Below are 22777 nucleotides of genomic sequence, written 5' to 3'. Positions count from 1 at the left end.
CCCAAACCATGACACTTCCACCTCCATGCTTCACAGTTGGTATGAGGTTCTTTTCCTGGAATGCTGTATTTGGTGTGCGCCAAACACACCTCTGTTCTGATGTCCAAATAATTCAATTTTAGACTCATCTGTCCAAAGAACATTATTCCAGAAGTCCTGGTCTTTGTCCATGTTCTCTCTGGCAAACTTGAGTCTGGCCTTAATGTTTCTCTTGGAGAGTAAAGGTTTCCTCCTTGCACACCTCCCATGAAAGTTAAACTTGTGCAGTCTCTTTCTGATTGTAGAGGCATGCACTTTCACATCAACAGTCGCCAGAGCCTGCTGTAGGTCCCGTGATGACATTTTAGGGGTTTTGGAGACTTCTTTTAGTATCTTGCGGTCTGCTCTCGGGGTGAACTTGCTTGGACGGCCAGACCTGGGCATGTTGGCAGTTGTTTTGAATGTCCTCCACTTGTAGACTATTTTCTGGACAGTGGAATGGCAGATTTCAAAATCTTTTGAGATCTTTTTAAATCCCTTACCAGACTCATAAGCTGCTACAATCTTCTTTCTCAAGGCCTCAGACAGGTCTTTCGATCTCACCATGGTGTTCACTCTCATGTCAACAGTCAGGAGCACACCAAACTAAATGTCTGAGGTTTAAATAGGGTAAGCCTCCTTCAAAATGCTGAGTAACAATGTTCTAATCATGTGCACCTGATGTGATAAACCTGTGTGTGATTTCAACCATTTCAGGTGGGAAAAAATGTGGGGTGTCCTAATTTATTCCTCACCAGAAATTGCATTTTTATTTTATTACATTTTACAGAAAGTTTTAAAAAGGATTTTCTTCAGTTTTACTTGTTTAGTTATATTACTTGAATCTCTCAGTATTGTTAAAATTGTTTTAAATATCCATGTCTAAAAATGTAAAAAAAACACAATTTTCCATAGGGTGTCCTAATTTTTTCACATGACTGTAGATAAGTAATAGTTTCAGTGATCACTTGTCTGGAGTGCAATTTGGGCAGCTACACGTTCCTTTTGTCTCTCTACGTGTTCAACCATCCGGAACCTTTATTTCTCTCAATCTGTAAGTTGCATTGTTTGTGGTAGACTATCATATCTTAGTTATATAGCCAATTACGCAGCCAAATAACTTGCTTGCTCACAATATAGTTGATTTGCTGAAGTGAAAACTATAAATAGTTTTGTGAAGCACACCAAAGTCATGATCTCATTAAGTCACCTGTTCAGTGAACATTTTCTTACTAGAACACTACGAAAAGACGGCAGGCTCTGTTGCGTTTGTCTCGGTCAGCTTTCCAAAACAGTGCACGAGAACACTGAACTGTACAATAACAATTTATATTATAGGCGTTATATTCATAGACTGGGAAGCATAAACAGTGTTGTGGTTTGAGGTTGTCTGTTGTTGCAATTCCTCTCTTGACCATTAGGAATCCGAAATTACCTATTGTACCTTTAATACTTTACAAAGACATGACATGGCATTATTTATTCCAGCATACTTACCGTTTGTCTAGTTTTATGTCATACTGCAGCATCACAGCAGCTGTGAGAAGGAGCCAGGCCAGAGACAATCCCCCATGACTCATCGTTAACAACATTTTCCAACTCCTGCCATGGCCCTGAACTGCTATTTGTAATTTTGATGTATTCTTTGTGCTCGACAGTTCAATCCATTTTAAATCCATCCAAGTGATGGGAGACTTCTTACCTGAATGGGTTATCAGCACCCTGGTGTCGGTCCAAAACGGTGACTGAATCGGGTGCGAGTGATCTATTTTTCGGGACTTAGTGTCCTGGTACACTGTCATTTTAAGGACTATCTTCCACTGCAGGGTAACATTTCTGCCAGTTTTCAATGTCAAATTCCTTGTATTTTCAGAACTGACAAAACCAATCACTCTCTTATGTGTGCAGCGTGCAGTGGTGAGCTACATGAGGGTGTTTCTCTGCTGTTTCAGCCGTTGTTTTTCTATGATCACTGATCTCCGATTTATTCATTTACAGTAAGATACTGGATTTGGGTTGTCATTCGTCATTGCCACAAAAGATCATCATCTTTAGAGGCTCAGAAGTGACTAACCACATTTGTTGTTGACTGTCATCATCCTTTATATTAATATAAAGAGCATGACCAGGTAATGCTTGTCAGAAATAACTAAATGTCGAATGAATAATTATTTCTGACTAAGGTGTTCATGGATGGGTGGTAATGCCTCTCATAAGGTAAAGCATAACCACTCTATCAAGTATCCTGTGTGCAAACATCACCAATCTGCAGTTAATTTAAAATCATGCGAGTTCCACTGTGTGCAGTGCTGACTAACTGAATGCGTATGTATTTGGAAGTTCTTCATGACACTCATGTGACAAATACTTAAAGACCTAATAAAACTACACTCTAACACGCTTATCTCCATCGGTTGTGAACAGTAGGGGACGCAAATAAATGAAGGTGAAGCAGGTGGCAGAAGGAAGATGATTGAACCATGCAGCCATCATCCAACTCTGATACATTGTGTGATACATCTCCCTCTCATTACCACTGGGACTCTCCTGTGCCCATGCCCTACGGAGCACTATGATGGACAAATTTCTTCAGGAGATGTCCTCTGCTTTCAGGAGGGACTCATCATCATTGTTCCATCCGGGTGGCTCATGGTAGCCATATTGGGAAAATGCTCCAATACATAGGCTACACCCTGAATTAAATTTCGGCAGTCTGGTTTTAATAAAGAAAATTGAATTACAAAATAAAGTCTTAGGATTTATGGCTATCAGACAATCTGAAGTTACACTGTGGTCATTAAAATTTCCCAGAAATAAAAATGGATAAAAAAAGGCTGCATACAATAAACAACAGGGATAATGATGTATGCATCTGTCATTGTTCAAACATATGGGTAAATTATCTACTTTTATTTCAATACATTTATTCAATACATATGTTTTTTATTCAGTAATCAAATTATTTCTCCAAACCACAGGTGCCAGAATTATTCGCACCCCTACCAATTATTGTAAATAATATGAAATTGAAAATGAAATTGGCCATACAATTTTACTTAAAAAGTTAATCTCATTCTAAAGGAACTATATTGTGTCATTCCCTCACTTACCTTTTCCCTGGAGTATAAAAATTAGGTAACAAGTATGCAAAATCCCTTTGTCAACCATCAGCATGGGAAAAGCCTAATTGTCCATCACTAGTCTGGTAATGTACAAAAAAATATTTCCATAAACAGTTAAACATACCACTTAGTACTGTAAGGGCAATAATCAAAAGGTGTAAAAGACAGCGTGTACTGAGCACAATACTCATTGGAAGAGAATGCTATGGTCAGATGAAACCAAAATCCATTGTTTTGACCACACACCCCATCAACTTGTTTGGTGGCAAAACCTGCTGTCAAATATAGAGGTGGGTCATTGATGTTTTCGAGATGTTTCGCTGCCAGTAGTCCAGGGGCACTATTTAAACACTATTTATTTCAATGGCACAATTATTTAACAAAGTACCAGGAAATATTATTAGAAAATCTGGTTGCCTCTGCTATTGTGCCAATAAATGTAGAACCTGTTTTTTGAGGAAATACATTTTCATTATTGTTTTGTAAATGTAATAATTCATGAGGAAATGTGATGGGAATGCCTTTTAAATTTCCACAACTGTTACAAATAATAGCTTTATATGCTGTTTTTTTCTGAGCTTGTATTCCCTAGCTATCACTGGCCTCCAGCAAAAAATAAGAAAAAAGAGAGTGGTTATATAATGTTAATTAATTTTGTGAGAAACGGGAAGTTAATATTTGAACCAAGATGGATGTGTACGTGATTCACAGAGGAGCTGTACTATTCATCCTGGTTATGTATGCAATTAGCTCTTGATTAACAAGCATTCATAGCTCAGAGCACACTAGAACAGTATGTGCACAGAATCTAAAGACTCAATAAGGAGAAACGGATAAAATGTTAACTGCCTGCATCTAGATTTTAGTTTACAGGATTTTCTTTTATTTTTGTTGGTTTGTATAATTACTCCAAAAATGGCATGCAAGTATGTAGGTAGTAAATATAGTTGAACAATACCAAATAACATAGACATTCAATAAGAATTATTATAATTTTTATGTAGACCCTACTGCTATTATTTTTAACCCCTTAAGTGTCACCCCTTTATTTGACACAAGCTTGAAAATGACATCCCTAAAATAAAATGGTTAGTATTATTGAACCCTTTTTACTATATGCATAATCCGGGTCTCTTCTGGAAGGTAACCCTTTGGGGTTTATTTTCCAATATTTTATTTTATTTATTTTATTTATTTTATTTATTTTATTTATTTTATTTATTTTATTTTACTCTACATATGACAAAAACAGAAGCTCAAACACAGTGGAAGTGGAAGATTTTGTTTTCACAGAAAATATTTTCTGTTTTTGAGATTATTGCAGCTTTTCAGAATTAGAAACTATTAGAATTTGGTTCAACTTTAGTTCAATCAAAATAATCATGCACCAAAAGAATCTCAGTATTAAAATGAACACATGAAATTAAACAAGGAATTATTTCAAATGTTTCAAATTGTCTTCAAGCCCTATTGGTCCAGTATACTGAAGCAGGACCAATAGAATGTGAAGACAGTTTAGCAGTTGAACATTTGTCCTGTACAAAGACATTTGCACTTCAAAGGATTTCTCATTAGGTAAAGCTTGCAGAAATTAGTTCTGTTGCTGTATATCTCCCAAAATGAATGTCTCTTTTCCCCAGGGAACATTTCTACTCTGACATGAAAGGGGAAGAGATTGAACAACTTTTCCTGAAGGGATTGTGTGATGCATTGGTACACTGAATCTATAACGCATTGCACCGAAACCATTTATGGTGTATGATGGATGACCAGGGGGGAATAAGCTCACATGTTTTGTGTGGGTGGAGACTTCCACTTCCACTGGAAACAGGGTTTCTCCCGGCTTATATACCTGCCATTGCTTAATGAAAAATTTATGAGTTTATTTGTGGCTTACAATTTTGTATCTGAGGTTACATAAAAGGGGAGGTATTAACCATAGTGTGATAAAAACTACTTTTTTAAAAGAATAAAACAGAAGTACATTTGTCTTCCAGTGTACACGCCATGATAGAACTTGACTGACACTCAGTGGTTATGTGAGGTAGTGTCAAATCTCTGGAAAAACAGGTCTTGGACAACATTTGTTTTATTGGTTCTCTTCAGTCGACTACATACAGGATTTCAGGTATAAGTCACCTCACCCTGCAGTTGAGCTTTAGCACTGAAAGGTTCCTTATCTTACATGTGCTATAAGTGTATACATTATATTTATACATAAAAGCATGCAGATATGGTCAAGAGCTTTAGCTCTTTTTTAGACCAAATGACAGAATGGGGGAGTGACTTTGTAAATGACTTTGACTTTGGAATGATTGTTGGTACCAGACAGGATGCTTTGAATACCTCAGAAACTGCTCTCCTGGGATTTTCATGCAGAACAGCATCTTGAGTCTGCAGAGAATGGTGCTAAAAACAGAAAACGTCCAGTTTGTGGGTAATGAGAGAGGTCAGAGGAGAAGGACCAGACTGGCCAGAAGGTGACAGTAATGCAAATAACCACTCATTACAACAGTGATATACAGAAGAGCATCACTGAACACACAACGCGTCGAACCTCTAAGTGGATAGGGTATAGCAGCAGAAGACTTAATAAGTCAAAAAAATAAGTCTAATGAATACTAAATAAAGTGTTCACTGATTGTAGAGGGCTAGGTTTGTCATTTGTGACAGTATTGTATTGTCAGTTAAAAAATGGAACAATGGGTGCAGAATACTGAGAATGTACATTTTTGTGTATAACACAGAGCCAGTAATTTGTTGAAGTTTTAGTCAACATAAAATTATTAAAACATGATAATGCACTCAGTGAGATCCACTTAGATCACATTTCTTCCCCATTTTGATGTTTGGTCTGAAAAACAGCTGAACCTCTTGACCATGTCCGCATGCCTTTATGCATTTAGTTGCTGCCACGTGATTGGCTGATTAGATATTTGAATTACCAAGCTGGGATACAAGTCTATGTAATGAAGTGCTCACTGAGTGTATATGAAAATCACGTTAACATACAAATGTGTGCATTATACAGTGTACGTAGTATATTTATGTTTCTATAAACAACAATAACATTCTTATTATTAATATTACTAATCAATGTTTGGATTTTCAAAGCGTTCACTTTTGCACATATGGTATGTATATTTCTTGACCCCTTCGCCCTGTGGTAGGGAGAATGAGGTGAGTCATCAGCACATGCTCATTCCTGAAGCCTCACTGTGTGATGCGCTTTAAGTCAATATTGGCTAAACGCTGCAGGCCAAGTCCAGCCAATTCAGTGCACCAGTGAGCTGGGACCTGGCAAACCTCCTAAATCCCAGCATTTATTTCCTTCACTGCCCCCCCCCCCCCCTCCCAAAAAAACCCCACCCACACGAGAACCACCACACACCCTACAATTACAATTCTCCCCACATGATTGTGTTTAATTTGAAAGAAGGTTCTTATTTGCTGCTTCTTTTTTCTTTCATTATATTTCCCCCTTTACTTCCTAACTTGTATATCTGTTAATGTGTGTAAAATACTATCTGTTGGTGTGTGTCTGTGGACTTGCCAAATATGGTTGTCATGTTCTTTTTCCGCAAATGTCAATAACTCTTAGGGTCTCTAAAGACCTTTACAGCTATGCACATGTTATTAATAATACTGAAATACTTACACAACTGATGTCCATAATTGTTGCAAAACATGTTTTTCAGACACATACACGCAAGCACGTGCACACACACAAATAACATCTGGAAACATTCACTCAGCTCCCATTGGGCACATTGGACTGCAGAACAGTGCACTGATGACCCACCCAAAAATGTGATTTCATTTTGGAAAAAAAAGTTTCTAGAGCCAGTTGCAGCAGGATCCGCTCGATACAAATAATGATTATGATAATGATTTTTAAAACATCGTGACTGTATTTAAGTACTCATGATCATAGATCACAGTCGCACATCACATTTAAAAGTGTTTTATTTGCTTGTCTCATCTCCTCAATATGGGTTTTTTCTAACAACGTTCAAGATCAACAATTTAATTCTCAGGTGACATTGATGGCAAACCGAGCAGGGTCACATATCCCAAGTATTAAAAGAGGGGCTACTGTAGGACATTTAGTGATGTGTCGCATTTCAGATCTATGGATTTATGAATGGGATTAAACAACACAAATTCCAGAAAGTCCAGTGTAATAATTTATTTTTTATTGAAAATCAGAGTGAATTAATTTAGCCGTAACCTTTCAGTCGTAATACTATTCACACATGGGGGTCATGATTTCTTGCTTAGTTTAAAGTTCATGAAAATGGATACAGATGTAAAATACTGTAAAATACACATTATTTGTCATTGAGTGGATGTCAACTACATTTAGAGTGGATGTAGTGTATACTGTGGAACATTCAAATAAATAATGAATAATTTTACATATAATTTAATTTAGTGCCACTAGATTTATAATTGTAAGAGCGGTGTGATTCACACAACAATATGGTATACCGTATAATATGCATATGCATACTGACATTTCAATACACATTACAGTGATACGTTCAGAAATATAATAGTTATTACATCAGCATGATGGCTGCTCATGTCACGCTCTTTTCAGATAATGAGGGGCAGTATAGTTTACTTCATAATTCATAATTATAGTGTTAGAATTAGAAATATAGTCATCCACAGTATGGTTAGAACTGACATATACTATATACTGCAAAACACTGCATCCAAGCCACCACTTGGGGGTGCTCATGCTGCATTAAAGAATTATTCTTTCTGAGGGAAACAGCACAACAGTTAGGGAGTGGTGAGCTTTTTGCAGGAAACAATTACATTACATTGTGCAGCAATGCAATTTATAGACAAATTTCAGTCTGAAATGTATTTTATGTATAGATTTTGCTGTATGTTGGGCTTGAAAATGTTCAAGTTAGACTTGCTGTGGTTTACATCCTGATATCCAATGTTTAGTCCCTTTACTTGAAATTAAGAAAATGTCTTTATTATTAAGGACATTATTAACATGAATTGTTATTAACATTATTTTACAGTGCTTATTCAAAATGAGATGCTACTGCTTTTTGAATGACTCGAGGATCCCCTTAAAATGTGTTTTAATATTCTATCCAAAAGTCTGTGGTATTGTGTAAACAATGCCCAGATTAAGACACATAGTCAAAAAGTATCAAAGCAGAATATAAAGCAATAGCTCTGATTGAAATAATTAAAACACCCTTTCTTTGGCTCTCATGAAATAAGGTTTTGACCTTACTCAGACTATTAAACCAGGTTTTCATTCCCAATCATTCATACTGACCGAAGGCTGCCTGCCTGCCCCTATTATTGACAGACTGCCTCATTCACATTGCTGAGGCATTCACGAGCCTTCACCTCTGTGAATTGGTTTGTGATTGGTGGCTGTTGTATAGGGGTTGTCATTTGTAAAGCCCTTGATTGCAGTCACTTAAAACAACTGGTAATTGGCTGCAAATGTCACTTTCACAGGTCTGCATTTGAATAATTGGAAGGTTTGTGCCTTTCTTTTTCCCCTGAAATGCTCTTGGTACTTAATAATGTTCTACATGTTCTGCACAGGACCAGATGACTGCTTTCAGTTGCAGCTCAAACTGGTCATTAAAATACATTTTTACAGTTTTTGTGGCAGCTGACATTAGGGACTTTCTCAGCTTTTGAACCATTACAGTTTTGCGGCCAGAGAGATAAGTACATCAATGAAGTTATTTCACTTGAATTTTCAAGGGGAAAATAATGGTGTGAAAAACAATCCACATACAGTTATAATAAGGCAGGCAAATACAGAGATATAAATACAGGACCTGGCTCCACCTTTTATGTTGCCAAACATTTTTAACAGCCTTGTGCACCCTTGACCTCTAATCTGTAATATTTTAAATAATGTGCCCATTGGTACAGTGACAAATAGAATTCAGTATTTCAACAGACATTGTAAAACTTATCATTTCTGTCTTAAAATGTCAAATTAAAAATAGTTCACGTTATTTGTAAAAAAAAAAAAGTTATAAAGAGAATGCCCATATAAAATAGCTGTATGATATGTACTGTAATGAATTACTGGATTCAAAATTATGCCCTCCAACCTGTTCCCTCTTCCAGCCAAAAAACGATCTGCTTTTACTTCTAGTGAGAAGATTTTCAATACAATTGATAAAATTGATAAATTAATTAATCAGTTGATAAACACGTTAAGTATAACCCCAAAAATAATACGATTAATGCCACCACTGCTCTTCATAGTGATACATAGTGAAGGAAATAATTTTAAAAAAGCATATAAATTAACTAGCACATGCTAATATGCTAAATTATTCCCCGATTCCTTCCAAGACAATGGAGGTTAACTGTGAGTTGGAAGTGAAATGGCGTAATTGCAGGAACAGCCGTGGGCAGCAGCGGGTCAGAAGAGGCAGTGAGGGGAAAAGCCTGAGGGTCATATCCCTCTTTCGGAAGAGGTTTCTGGGCTCCCATGAAGCTGAGAGTGGGCAGCAGCAGCCCACATTTTCTGCTCCGTGATCGGCCAATTTCCTCAACACCTCGTGGGAAGAAAACCACCACAAATAATTGAATGCGAGTAAATTTAATAAACGCCTAATGTCCTCTGCCATTCCAGCCATAGGTTAGGAGTTGAAGTTTAAGCCACTTCATATGATGAAACTGCATTCACAAACCTCTCATTGATAAACTCAAGAAGTTTTCCTTCACGGCTCGTTGTGTGTCAAAGTCATATATAAGTGGATTGTGGAATTTCCCCCCTGGATACTGTATCACGTTTTAAAATCATGAATACACAAATTAAAATATGTAATGCTATACTCTCACAAGTGAAATATCAACATTCCAACACAAGATGATCCTGAGGATTGGTATTTAATATGCCACAACATCAAAATAAAAATGTCCAACAGTTCTGGAATTTTATTCCACCCATATACATGCATAGCAACAATGTTTTCAAGAAAATGTTTTATTCCCATTATTAGGTTATTGAAATGATCATCTTAGCTCGCATAGATCCTGCCTAATTGTTCAACCAACTACCAATAATCAAAATTGATTTTATAGGGACACAAATCTGATGTGACAAGTCCTTCATTTATATGTAGCTAATACTGCTTTTAAAAAAAGAAATTTTTTCTTGAAAGAAATATTGGCAAACAGAAATAAGTACTATACAACAATGTTGTCATCCACACTAAAACAGTCATTTCAGAGCTGGAGAAGAGAGACGGGGCAAACACATACATAAATACATACTCAAAGCCTTAAGAAAAAAATATTTTACACAGACATTACCCCCAAAAACATTTTCATAAAATGTGTAGTTATTCAAGCTACAAATTGTATTTATGCATATACAAAAGAAAAAAGAAGTTACAGCAAAAAAAAAGAATATACAAGTGCTTTTGCAGCTACGTTTTTGTCAGAATGCATATCAGTTGCATTCTGTGTCTATCATTTAACTGACATTACAATGTAAACAATGTGTGTTGCACAAGAACAATACAAACAACTCATATACCTTTAATTATAATTTAACATCACTACTCCTCTTAATACTGATTTAAAAATAAATAAATATGGCAAAGTGGCACAAATATTTTTTTTAACCTATGATTTTGCACTGTATTTAAATAACTGTAAGTTGATTGTCCACAAGCAGCATGTAAAACAGTGAGATGCACTGAGGCAGAGAACGAAAACTTATTTCACCTGATCAGCAGCATGGGACGAGCAGTAAAACTTTTTGTGAGTGATAAAGTTGGAAAGGCTGCTGAACTGGATGTTACACACGCGGCAGAATTTGTTCCCGCTCGCGGCCGGCGTGGTTCCGTTCACGCCTTTCGCTGCAGGGGGCGCTGTTTCCTCGCTGGGTGATTTCGGGGAAGGAGAAATGTTCTCGTTGGAGTCTGAGGGATTCTCAGCGGCCGGCGCGGGCGATGGCCGGCCGTCTGAAGGCTGGGAGTCCTGGGGCAAGTTCTCCTGCTGTGGCGTGACCTCAGGTTTGTGGGCACCGTTTACACTCACCACCGAGCCTCTGTTATTGGGCAGCAGGGGCAGCAGCTCTTTGCCAGGGTGGGGAAAGCCATTGGGTGTCAGCTGTGCCTTTCCTCCTTCGCCTTCATCACTCTGACTCTGCTCATCCTGCACGCCCTGCTCCACCACGCTACCGTTAACATAATCAGTGGGTTTAATCCCGTAATATGGCAATATTTCATCTGAACCTTTCAATTTCTTTAGTGCTTGGGGGTAAAAGCAGTGGGGTAGGAACGCAGCCTTGCTCTCCTCTTTTAGGGGAAAAAGCGGAGTCTCTCCAGCTGCATTGAGCACAGACAGGGCTCCAGAATGAGAGGGGAAAATGTTACCATTTTGTACACTCAGCTTGGAGTTTCCATTTTTATCACATTTCGCTGGGCTCTTATCGTTATGGCGTTCAAATTTAACGGCTGGAAACACTGCCTGGTCCAGGCTGCCAATTTCAGGCTGCTGAGCAGTTACAGGGCAGAAGTTCTGCTTGTGTGTTAGGTAATCCTCCACTTTGTTAAAGCCAATCTTGCACACCATGCATTCGTGATAGTCCATGAGCCTTTTGGGGGAATTGCAGGTTTTGTCAGAATGTGGGGAGCACTTTTTACTGAGATCCATGGGGGCATCTGCTTCCTGCTGCTCAATTGCATTGCACTTAGATACCAAAGCTGATTTTGTAACAGCAAGAGAAGCTTCCAGATGTTTTGGGACCATTCCCGGAAACATATTGCACTGTTGATGAAAGTGGTTTTCGGGACTGTCCACCGATTCTTGGGATGTACACGGACTTCCAAAAGTGGGTACCATCAGGAAACCTGGTGACCTCATCTGGGACAGCTTCACCTCTTGATCTGGGAGACACAGCTCATACAGCTTCTTCCTCTTGCGTGTCCGCATCGTCCTCTGCATTGCCATTTTATTCACGGCCGTGCGCTTCATGGGCGGGTCATGACGAGAAGCGCAGTAGTACTGCTTGTGGACAATGTAATTTTCCTCACGGCTGAACGTGATCTTACAGGCTTCACAATTCGTCTTGCTGGAGTCATTTTCGCCTTCCGCAAGGGGTGTGCTGGGACTGTTCGAGTTCGCCGGCGTGCCATTTGGCTTCTCCTCTGCTCCAGGGGGTGTGGATGACTTTTTTACCTGCCCTGAGAGTTCCTTATCAGGCACTTTGACACTCCCATTGATCAAGTGTGAAACCGATGAGTTTGAGCCAGCAGGCTGCAGGAGACGACTGTCAACCTCAGACAGGAGTGGACCGTTCAGCAAGCCGAGCGAACTGTGCCTGCTGTTTGGGCTCACAGTCTCTGCCACCTTGTCCAGGCCACTGGGATAACTGGGCGACTTGGCCATGTCCTGCCAGCGGCTGTTACAGTAGTGCTTTTTGTGGACAAAGTAGTTTTCTAGATTATTAAAAGTGATGTTGCATTCAAAGCATGTGGCCCCTTTTGGCACAAGAGGGCTATACATCAGAGGGGGGTAGGCGTTCGCCCCGTGCTGCAATCTGCGGTGCACCAGCTCGGACATTTTCGCTAAGATCTCGGAGGCCTGCGGAACCATTGAAATGTCCTGGGGAAAAGGGAACTGAGAGAGGAGAGGGCCCATGGGAAACGCAGGACCCACGCTAGCCTGGACGGGCGAGGAGGCCGGCCGTGGGCTGGAGGGTTCAGACTTCACTCTGGGGTACAAAAAGCTGGCTTTGCTTCCCAAGTTTCCGTCCTCCTTCTGGGCAGAGAACTTGGCCATCTTTTCTGCCCTTTCCAACTTGGCGGTGGAGCAGACCTCCTCGTTCGGCATGATCTTAGGGGCCTGGAGGACGTCTCTGCAGCGGGCCAGCTCCGCTCTCATTTGCTGCAGGCCTTCCTCGCCCAGCCTGGGGGAGAGCTTGCCGTCGCCCTCTCTGTGAAGCAGACCGCCACCGTGCCTGTGTAAGTCCTGGTGTTGCACCAGCTCCATGTGGCTCTGGAAGCTGATATGGCAGCGATTGCATCTGAAGGCCGTCTGTGACAAGTGAGAAAGGATGTGGTGTTGGAATGCAATGAGAGAATCTGCCGTGTAGGTACAGATTGTGCATTTCAACCTGGTGCCAGGAGGGAGAGTCTCTTCCATTTTGACACCTGCAAAAAAGATGAAAAATGGCTTTTTCAGGTCCGCATTCTGCTTTAATGTGGAGCAGTAAGGCTGTCAAAATGGTGAAAATAACATGTTTATTCATGTGGATGAATAGAAGTGAAATAAAATGGCTACCTGGAATACATGGATTACTGTCCAAAAACGTGTGGTGAAATTTTAAAGAACATCCCACTTTCAAAAAAATGGGCTGTTATCGAATTTTAAATGCAAAATAAACAACATAACATTGTACTAAGATCAACAGGCTTACACTTTTCAATTAATACATTTTATCAAACAGCAATTCTTTCTCATATCACTTTCAACGTGCTGATGTCAGCTGTCCTACATATCAAGAGGGCCCACAACAAATATAGATGATGAACCTTGACCTCTAGACTCACTGCTGTGTGTAGCCAGGTGTGTTTCCATGGCTCGTGGCCCCGAGCAGCTCTTGTTGCACTGTGGGAAGGGGCAGACGGTGGGCATCTGGTGTGGACCGCTCTCACTCTTGTCCACCAAGGTCTCAGGGTTCGCCTGCCGGCCACTGCAGTAGTACATCAAATGGGCCTGCAGGTTCCTCTCGCTCCGGTACCAGATCCCACATGCCTTGCAGGGGAAGATGTCCTCTGTGGAGTTGGTGTTATTGTTAAACTAGCTCTTTTTTCTTACATAATGCCATTTGCTCAGCATGCATTTGAAAAAGCCTGCTTCTCCAAATGTGTTGGCAATAAACACTTTCATCTGTTGCTCAAGGTGCACAAAAACAGCACCAATGAAATAATTCAAAGGCAGAAATCCCGTCCTGTGCTTTTCATACTGCTGCAGACACCAACAAACTCGTTTTCACACACGCCTTAATCTTGAAAACCTGATGGCTCGACCCCACAACCCCTTATCAAGTAAACAAACGGCTGTACATAGTCGATTTGCATTTTGCGATTAGCAAGACGAATGGTAGTTTGGACTTAATTTACACCAGAAATTCAAGGTCAGCTTAAACGACTAATAAGGGCCTTATCCCTGCCAAACAGACTATTCAAGCTTAGACGGCCAACGCACACATATTAATCTGCTGTACAGTTTCACTGAAGGTGTTACGTCGTGTCTGTCTCCGTGGTTGCAGTGTAGCGCACTCACTGTTGACGATGGCAGTGGGCAGTATGGAGGCCATAGCGGCTTGCTGGGGGAGGAGTGGTATGCTGTCCAAGAGCCGCGCCGGGTACATTCCCTCCGTCAACGCAGACATGTGGTTGAACGCTTGAGGCCGCAAGTTGAAATCCACCACGAAAGCCACCAGCTCTTCACCCTCTGCAATGTGTTTTGTTACTGTGCACCAAAGCTGACCACCTGTGAATGGACAGTGAAAACATTTATGTTTTTAAAACATATTCATACAAAACCCTTTTCAAATATGTTCATTTTGACCTGCCACTGCAGATGGTTCGAAACTCAATATGGAACCTCAAGGTTTATTATAATTCAAAACTCATTCTCGGTTCACTTACATGAACGCCATATTTAACATACTTTAAGACTGAGTTTTTGCTGAAGGCTATACTTTCTCAGAAAAACTAAAGAAAAAAAACAGCCGTCTCTGTGTTCAAGGAAAGACAATTTGTTTCTTTCACAGCATATTGATTAATACACAATAATGTACTTTGTGTTCATGGTAAACTCTGTAAATTCAGAATTAAAATCGGCTGGTACGGTTCTTCAAATATGTTTATGTGCTTGTATTTGTTGAATTTCTGAAGCTTATGTCTTGTTTGTTGGACAGTAATACAATAACTTAACGAAAGCACTGCAATATTTAATATACAGTATATCTTAAAATGGACATCTTGGATACACAAGTCATATTATTAATTACATTGTTCTGGATTAAACATTCCACTGGAATCTTCACAACACATTAATTAAGCAGGCAAAGGAGATAGGGATGGTTTTAAGCTTAGATAATATTTATCTCACTAAACGACAGGCTTTTCAACTACATTTCATCTTCCACTGAGGGGATTACAATTTTTAATATGACTATTTACAAAAATCTGGCTGGCAAGATAACACAAATATGATGATATTCTGGTGTTAAAAGATTTAAGGACATTGTTTCAGAGGAAAAAGTTTGACAATTAATTAAGGCTTGCTGTTAGCTTTCAAACCTGCAAAAAGGCAGAGCAGTTAAAAAAGTGAATGGACAATTAGGTATAAAAAGGGCAAACATGAAGGATGGAAAATGAATAAATGCTGCTGAATGGTTTTTCAAAATAAAGTATGCATATATTTTCTAAAAAGAGGTTGTCACACCTTTAATTTAATTGACATGCACTATTATTTTTTAAGGCCGCACTTGAGAATAACCTTCCCACATAACAGCTGAACTATGCTTGCAAGCTGGGAAAATCTCCCAGTTCTGTACTGTAGCTGCAATGGCTAAAAGGCCATCCCTGACAGGTTAAATACTGCTATTGGAACAGGAGTAATTTCTCCCAATAAGTGTTGGACATGTCATTCCAGTACCGTGCAGACCTCGTACCATGTCTCAGAACATGAAGCCTACTCAGACAACTGCCCTATGACAGCATGCCTTTCATATGAGGGAGAATACAACAGCTGCATCTGCCCACAGTTGTTAGAGTGCCAGAACATTTTGTACTACAGTGGAGTAGGTATGGTGTTGAGTCACTGAAATAGGCCAAATATACATTTTATTAAAACAGTCAAATGTACCACTGTACCAAGTTTCGCAAAGTAAATTATTCAGTTTTTTTATTCTGTTCCAGTTCATCTGTGTGTCTCCAACTGAGTCTCTCATACAGACACTACACGCAAATAGAATAGTCGCTGTTCATATGGTTCTCCCTTTGTGCATTTGGAAAGCAATTTCATTGTTCAATGTGTTCTATATTTTCCGAATCCAGAGCTTCTTTGGTAATGCACGACTTTGGACTCCTATCCTATCTTAGCTGAGTTTAAACCGGGGAAATATGCAGAATTTTTTGCAGCGATTCGTGCTTTGTGTTATACACCAGCTGCCACTCTAGCAATTATCTTGAGAATGCACAACAAAATGATGGTTGTTTACTAAATGTGGTGTCATTTCAAATGACAAGCTCAGTAATGCAGTCATCGTTCTCCATTCTCCTCCTGCTTGGAATTATATACAGCCAGCTGTTTTACCATTACCGTGGTATAACACTGTCCTTTACTCCTAACATAATGACAGAATAGTACAGGAGTTCTGGCCAGAGGTATCATCTTTGACAGAAAAATGAAAAGTCCCAGAAAAATCCCCATGCACCATTAAACAACTGCTTTCACACCAGGATTAGCATCACAGTAAACCTCTTATTCATATAACCTAATGCCTCCAAAAAGTGCAGTTTATGGCTTTCAAAAGCATCATTAATTCACTGTATAATATATCATACCCTGTTTAATGAGCAATTCATTTTGACCACTCAGCTGATTTCCTTTTTGTACCATGTCTGAACTCCCAGTACACCTCTCCTCAGCATGGTGGAGTACACCCAGTGAAAAACACCTGGGTGTACAAATGTTATTTTTATATATGCATTATTATACATTTTACTACAATAAAGCATGTGAGCAAGCTTAAATGCTTTCGTTTCTCAAAGCAGGTAAAAGCTAGAATTTAAAACAAAGTTTAAGTGGCAGGCCTAATGTTTTAGTAAGATCATTCATGAAGACAGGGGAAATGACTGTATATTGTACACGCTTTGGACTTAAAATGCTCCGATAATTCTGAATATATAGCGTGTGCAAGGTACACATAGTGATCTGCATTGCTGTGAGCCTCCTTTGCATGGTGGCCAGAGAGTGGGAATGCAGGCTATTGTCTGCATTCTCCTGCAGAGCACCTGATAAAACCACAAAAGAACTATGACATATTACAAAAACAATGGAGGAATTAAAGACGGACAATAGCTGGGCCGCTTCATTAAAACCATCAAAACAGCATCCAGTCCATGGTCCAGATAGTGGAGCACCTTTGGTTTCAGAAAACCCTCAATAAAAACAATGGGCACCTCTCATACTAAGGCTTTTAAGGCCAGAATGCCCTTTTTCTTTGATTAATGACTCCTAAAACACACACAAATGACACACACAGACACAGACGCACACACACACAGTCAGTCACATACTTTGAGATGTACAAATAAAGGAATTTAAGAAGCAAGAGTCAAACGTGGGGTGATGAATTTAATTCAAAGTAAAATATTCTAATATACTTCTCCCTCAAGCAAATCTTAATGAAAATCCAAACAAATTTCTCTTGCCAGCAATGACAGAAGGGTGCTGGTAATGCAACTGGCCTGGAGATATTTTTCTGATGTTTGTGTATTAACAGCAGAACTCTTTAATAGTTTGCTGTGAAAAGCGTAGTTAAGCATGGCAGCTCCTGACTCTGCCATCTGTCCTAGTTTTGACCGCATGTTAGGAGAAGAGCGAGACAAGTTAATTTTATGAAATGAGTATTCAGAATAACTTGTGTGGTTTTGATTTAGGGAAATTAAGTTCTCCCTTGAACCTTTTGAAAGGAAAAGGTCTTACTCTTCTAATTTCAAAGCAAACCATTTTGACACTGTTGGTGTGCTACAGTAAATGCACTGATTCACGTACAAATGCAGTGCTTATAAAAAATATCAAGATATCATGATAACCATACCATACAGCCTACAACCTGAGTAACAGATCTCCTTGCTAGTTTGATTGTTGAGGTTCCTCCCACATCTATATCATCCAGTCATGGACAAAGCCTCAAAGTGACTGAAAAGCAGATAGAAAATGTAGAAATAAATGAGCACAGAGATGTATCCACTACACATCCACCAAATATCTATTCAAAGCAATAACTATAATAACACACATTTCAAGTCAGACATAAAAGTATGTCAGGATTGCACGGGTGTAGTCTGGACAGCCTCACCACCCCTCCGCAACTCCAAAATGTACCACCCACAAATCATTTGTATTGGAGAAGGAGGGAGACTGGGCTAAGGATACGGGTGGTAGAGGGATTAAGAGATGAAAAATGTATAAAATATATAATATAGTATGCTGCAATCCTCTCTAAAAAATAATCTGTATGCACAAAGCTTATGAAACTATGGGAGGAGATATGTTATGAGGCTAAAACATTAATTGGCCATTAGGTCAGGTCCCTCTTGATGTCATGAAGGACCCTGACCCAATAGCTCAGAGTCTGGTAATAAATTGAACTGCAACCATTTAATCCCCACATAGGAATACGTAGATGGGAATGTTTAGACTGATATAAATCTATATTACAATGAATTTGATTTATTTAATTTTGCTTAATACATACATACACTTAATACATAAACCATTCACAGATTTATATGGTAAATGCTCTGCGTTTATATAACATCTTCATCCAAAGTGCAATTGATGCTTCTCATTCACACATTCACACACACACACACACACACACACACACACTCACACACCAAACTGCTATACCCATCAGCTCATCTGGAACAATTAGCGGTTAGGTGTATGTTCATTCTATGTACTGTATATAGAGTATGTGATGTATTCATAGAATGAATATGTCTTTAATATGGTTAGCCTGTATCATGGAACAAGATAATCAGTTCAAATTTCAAAACATGTAGTTTAACATGGTTAGAGCATCATTCATAAACTCAGGTATCCATTTTGTGGTGGTATCCTGTACATTTCCGGAGCCAATCCAGTCCTGAAATAGCTTGTGAAGTAAAGACATCCTTCCCAGGGCAATGTTGGGGCTAATTTTCTGAGTCACTGAATTCCTTGTCACTGTTGGCACTGGCATGGCCAGGTTTTAATCCAGTGGCACACCACAAACAATGCAATCCGTCTGCAATATTTCACCTGGACGTCTTTTAGTAGCGTAAATGTTTTGAGTCACCCTCATTTTGATAATTTCTCACATTATACATAAAACATTTTTTTTTTCTTTTGTCAAACAAAAAAACACCACATCAACAGTTAAAAAACAGCTCAGTGTGGCCTCAGATGACAAATAGTCCATTGCTGTTCATTCTACATCTGTCTACATAAATTAACCAGAGTTTGATGTATTTATATCAGAGTATGAATCTGTGCTGGAATAAATTATATTTAGCAAAAGACATACTGTGAATATAGCATTAAGTCAATCATTGATGTTCAAATTCCTTTCTTTATCAGACGTGCCTTTCAGCCCTCAGGTCACCCCATACTGCGTCTCATAATAAGGATTCCTGACTACCTCGTCTGGGTTTTGGCTGTTTAACCAGGAGAAAATGGCTCCTTACCTGCACTGGCAAGCCCTGCTAAGAAGACAAAGGAACAAATAAATCTCTCTCTCTCCTTCCTTCTCCCCCTCCCTTCCGGTGAATCTCTGCTAATATTTGGATGAGTTGATGAGGTTCTGACACATCCGAGTTGAAAGAGAAACACAACTTGGGCTTGAGGCACTTTCAGTCGTACATGAAAGACAGAGAAAAAAGGGAGCAAATGGCTATAACTATAATGAAGCAAAAGACAGCTTCGTAAGGCACAATCTGGGCAGGTAGCTGGCATTGTTTGGGCCCAGGGTACCTTGTGACATCAAAGCAGTGACAGGTTAGCCCTTCGGTCCAAGCTGAAATTTCTTTGGCCGATGTTCTCCAGTGTTCTGGCATGGCCTCTAGGTGGCCCTCTTCCATTTCTAAAGGAGAGAAACTGATCCATAGAACTTCAAGACAAAGCCGCCTTTGCCCTCACCCAACTTTTAGAGGGGATGCAAGATGTAAACACAGGCTCCAATCAGCAATTTGCAGAGTTGCTTCAGTAACTTCAGCTGTCATAAAGTTGCCAGCTCATCTAACAAGTGGCTGTATCCCCCAGCAAGGAACTTTCACCAGGAAACAGCAAACATTCAGCTTTATAAACATTATATTAAAAATGTAAGGTGTGAAATTCCGCTTAAAATGTGGTAACAGTTGGGCAATTTTTAATTGTGCTGGCAAAATAGTTTTTAAGTCTCTAACTAAATCTCTTCCTGTTTAAATAACTTTTAAAAAATGTACAATGCTTAGCTCAATATTAAAATGATATCCACTCTCACCGCATGCTGCCAGTCCTGCATAATCAATTGTAAATTCAAATTTATGTGCCAACAAAAAAATATTCATGACTACAAATATTCTCCAGTTTTCTGTATCCCCTAATGATTGAAATATGAAGCACATGGTCACTAACATTATTTGTTCGGCTGAATAATTAATGCACATAATTTGGAGGCAGAGTGAAAAAGCACTCTCTCACCATGGTTCTTTCTCAAAATGGCATTGCACTAAAGTGTTAATTAAACAATTACAACAAAATGAAATCAACCAAAATATATAAATATGTATCTGAAATAAATAATTGTTCTTTTATATTATTATATTTTAAACATTGTTCATAGCTCACACACACACCTCATTTGCTGGAGGAATGTTTTTTCTCAGGAATACACAGAGCTGGCTTGCCCAGAGGAAATGGCGCATAGGTCAGAAGGCACAAATTAAAGAAGCTTCACTGGAAAACCTATCCCACAATTTAACTGACCTTACTGAGCTGTGAGACAGCAGACATTCCTCTCTTTCCAAGTACCACAGACATAACTAAAATAAACTCTCATTTGTATTAAATAAGCTCTGAATCAAATGAAAGCATGGGTATGCACCTCTTTTAGTGCTAATATTAAATAGTAAGAAAAATCTAATATTTTGTTAAAAGAGCCTACAACACTGGGGAAATGGAGATGAAATAAAATGTTGAGAAAATGTTCAGGCCATTTAAAAAGAGTGCATCTCGAGCAAATAATCACACAATTATTATTTTTTATGAATTTTCATCATTCATAAAAAATACATTTGCATTGCAATTTTCATGTTGTATGTTCAATTATGAAGAAAAAATACATTAGCATTTGCATTTTCTTCATTGTGTTTTTTCTTCATCATATTTTCTGGGATTCAGCACCCTATTATCAGCAAATCAGTTGAGCATATTTATTCCTCCATTATCCTTAGTATTTTCAATTATTCCATTTATTGCATACATGCGTTTGTTAGGTTTTATGGATATGTCTGTTTAAGCAAATCTGTACACATTAACCATCTGTAATAAAATATACCACAGGATTCAAACTGATAACACACAGATCAATATCCTGATAGATAAATACTGCCAAGCAACTGTAGGTAATTATGTATGTGATTATATGCTTATACATGGTTTACACTTTGATAAAACAGCTTTGATAAAACACCAACAATAACACTGAGAACTAGAACATTAACACATATGTAGCAAGATAATGGTTTTGTTTACTCCACAGTGTTAGCAGTGAAAGGTAGATTTTTTCCCGAAAAGATTTTTCCCTTTGGCTGAATCTTCGCTCTCAATGATGAAGCATTACACAAACACAGGGTAGTGAATAATTGTGATATACCTTTTGAGCCTGCATTAAACATATTTAAAATGGCTTTGCTCATCTTTCGGGTGTGAATATTGTTGGAATATTTTTGGAGGTGGAAGTATCCTGTGCATGGGTACAGGTGGCACAGAAGGGGCGCAGGGATATTGCCTAAAAAGTGTACCGAGTGGATCAGAGAAATGAGTGTGAGAATGGACCAGAGGGCCAGGAAAGCTCTTAATGAGAGCAGATTAGCATCATTGCACATCCCACACAACCACATGTCCGTGGACACGAGCCGCTGCTCGGAGCAGGGACAGAGAGGCAGATACGCAACCTTGGCAGGGTGTAGATATCAACTCAGTAACTTTCTAACAGGAAGTCATTGCCAAGCTATCGCATCCACACAGTGCGCAAGCTGTAATAACTGCGGGTCAGAATGTATACGGATTGGGGAGGCGACAGAGAAAGCATCTGCCAGTATGAAAGATGACACTCTGTATGTTTCAGATCCCTTTCAAATATTGGCTACCATCCATAGTATGCATATATCCCCCTCACACAACAACAACAAGCACAACAAGCACAACAACCGCCACAACAACCACAATGACAATCACAACGACCACAAAAATCACAACAACAACAACAACCACAACATCCACCACAACAACCACCACCACCACAACAACCACAACACCCACAAAAACCACAATGACAATCACAACCACAATAACCACAATGTCCACCACAACAACAGCAACCACAACAACAGCAACCACAACAAAACTCAACCAAAGCCGCTCAGGCTCACACTACTGCAGCCTTTCTGGCGGTTTGCTGTAAAAATCTGCTGATGAAGGCCAGCCTACATTATTCGTCTCATCGCCTGCTGGGGAGAGACGTAGAATCTGTGCCCTCACTGCCACTCTGCCATCCTGGCAGGCCTCTGCACCGCCCCAGGTAGTGCCACACGGCCATCTGCTACCCACATCTGTCTCCCCATTGA

General features: G+C 39.3%; 1 protein-coding gene across 1 annotated transcript in view; it reads right to left on the bottom strand.

The window, feature by feature from the left end:
• Positions 1 to 10021: 10021 nt before the first annotated feature.
• The window catches only part of LOC133137392 (zinc finger protein ZFPM2-like), an 89411-nt gene continuing 76655 nt past the window's right edge, over positions 10022 to 22777 (bottom strand). Inside the window, exons 6-8 of the mRNA XM_061255641.1 lie at positions 14451 to 14660; positions 13715 to 13939; positions 10022 to 13315 (exon numbers count right to left, since the gene is read on the bottom strand). Coding sequence (XP_061111625.1) covers positions 10875 to 13315; positions 13715 to 13939; positions 14451 to 14660 — 2876 coding nt within the window. The 3' untranslated portion in view covers positions 10022 to 10874. The remainder of the gene's footprint in view (positions 13316 to 13714; positions 13940 to 14450; positions 14661 to 22777) is intronic.

The sequence above is a fragment of the Conger conger genome, chromosome 9 (assembly GCF_963514075.1).
Source record: "Conger conger chromosome 9, fConCon1.1, whole genome shotgun sequence".
NCBI lineage: Eukaryota > Metazoa > Chordata > Actinopteri > Anguilliformes > Congridae > Conger > Conger conger.
This window is presented reverse-complemented; position numbering and strand designations above follow the sequence as displayed.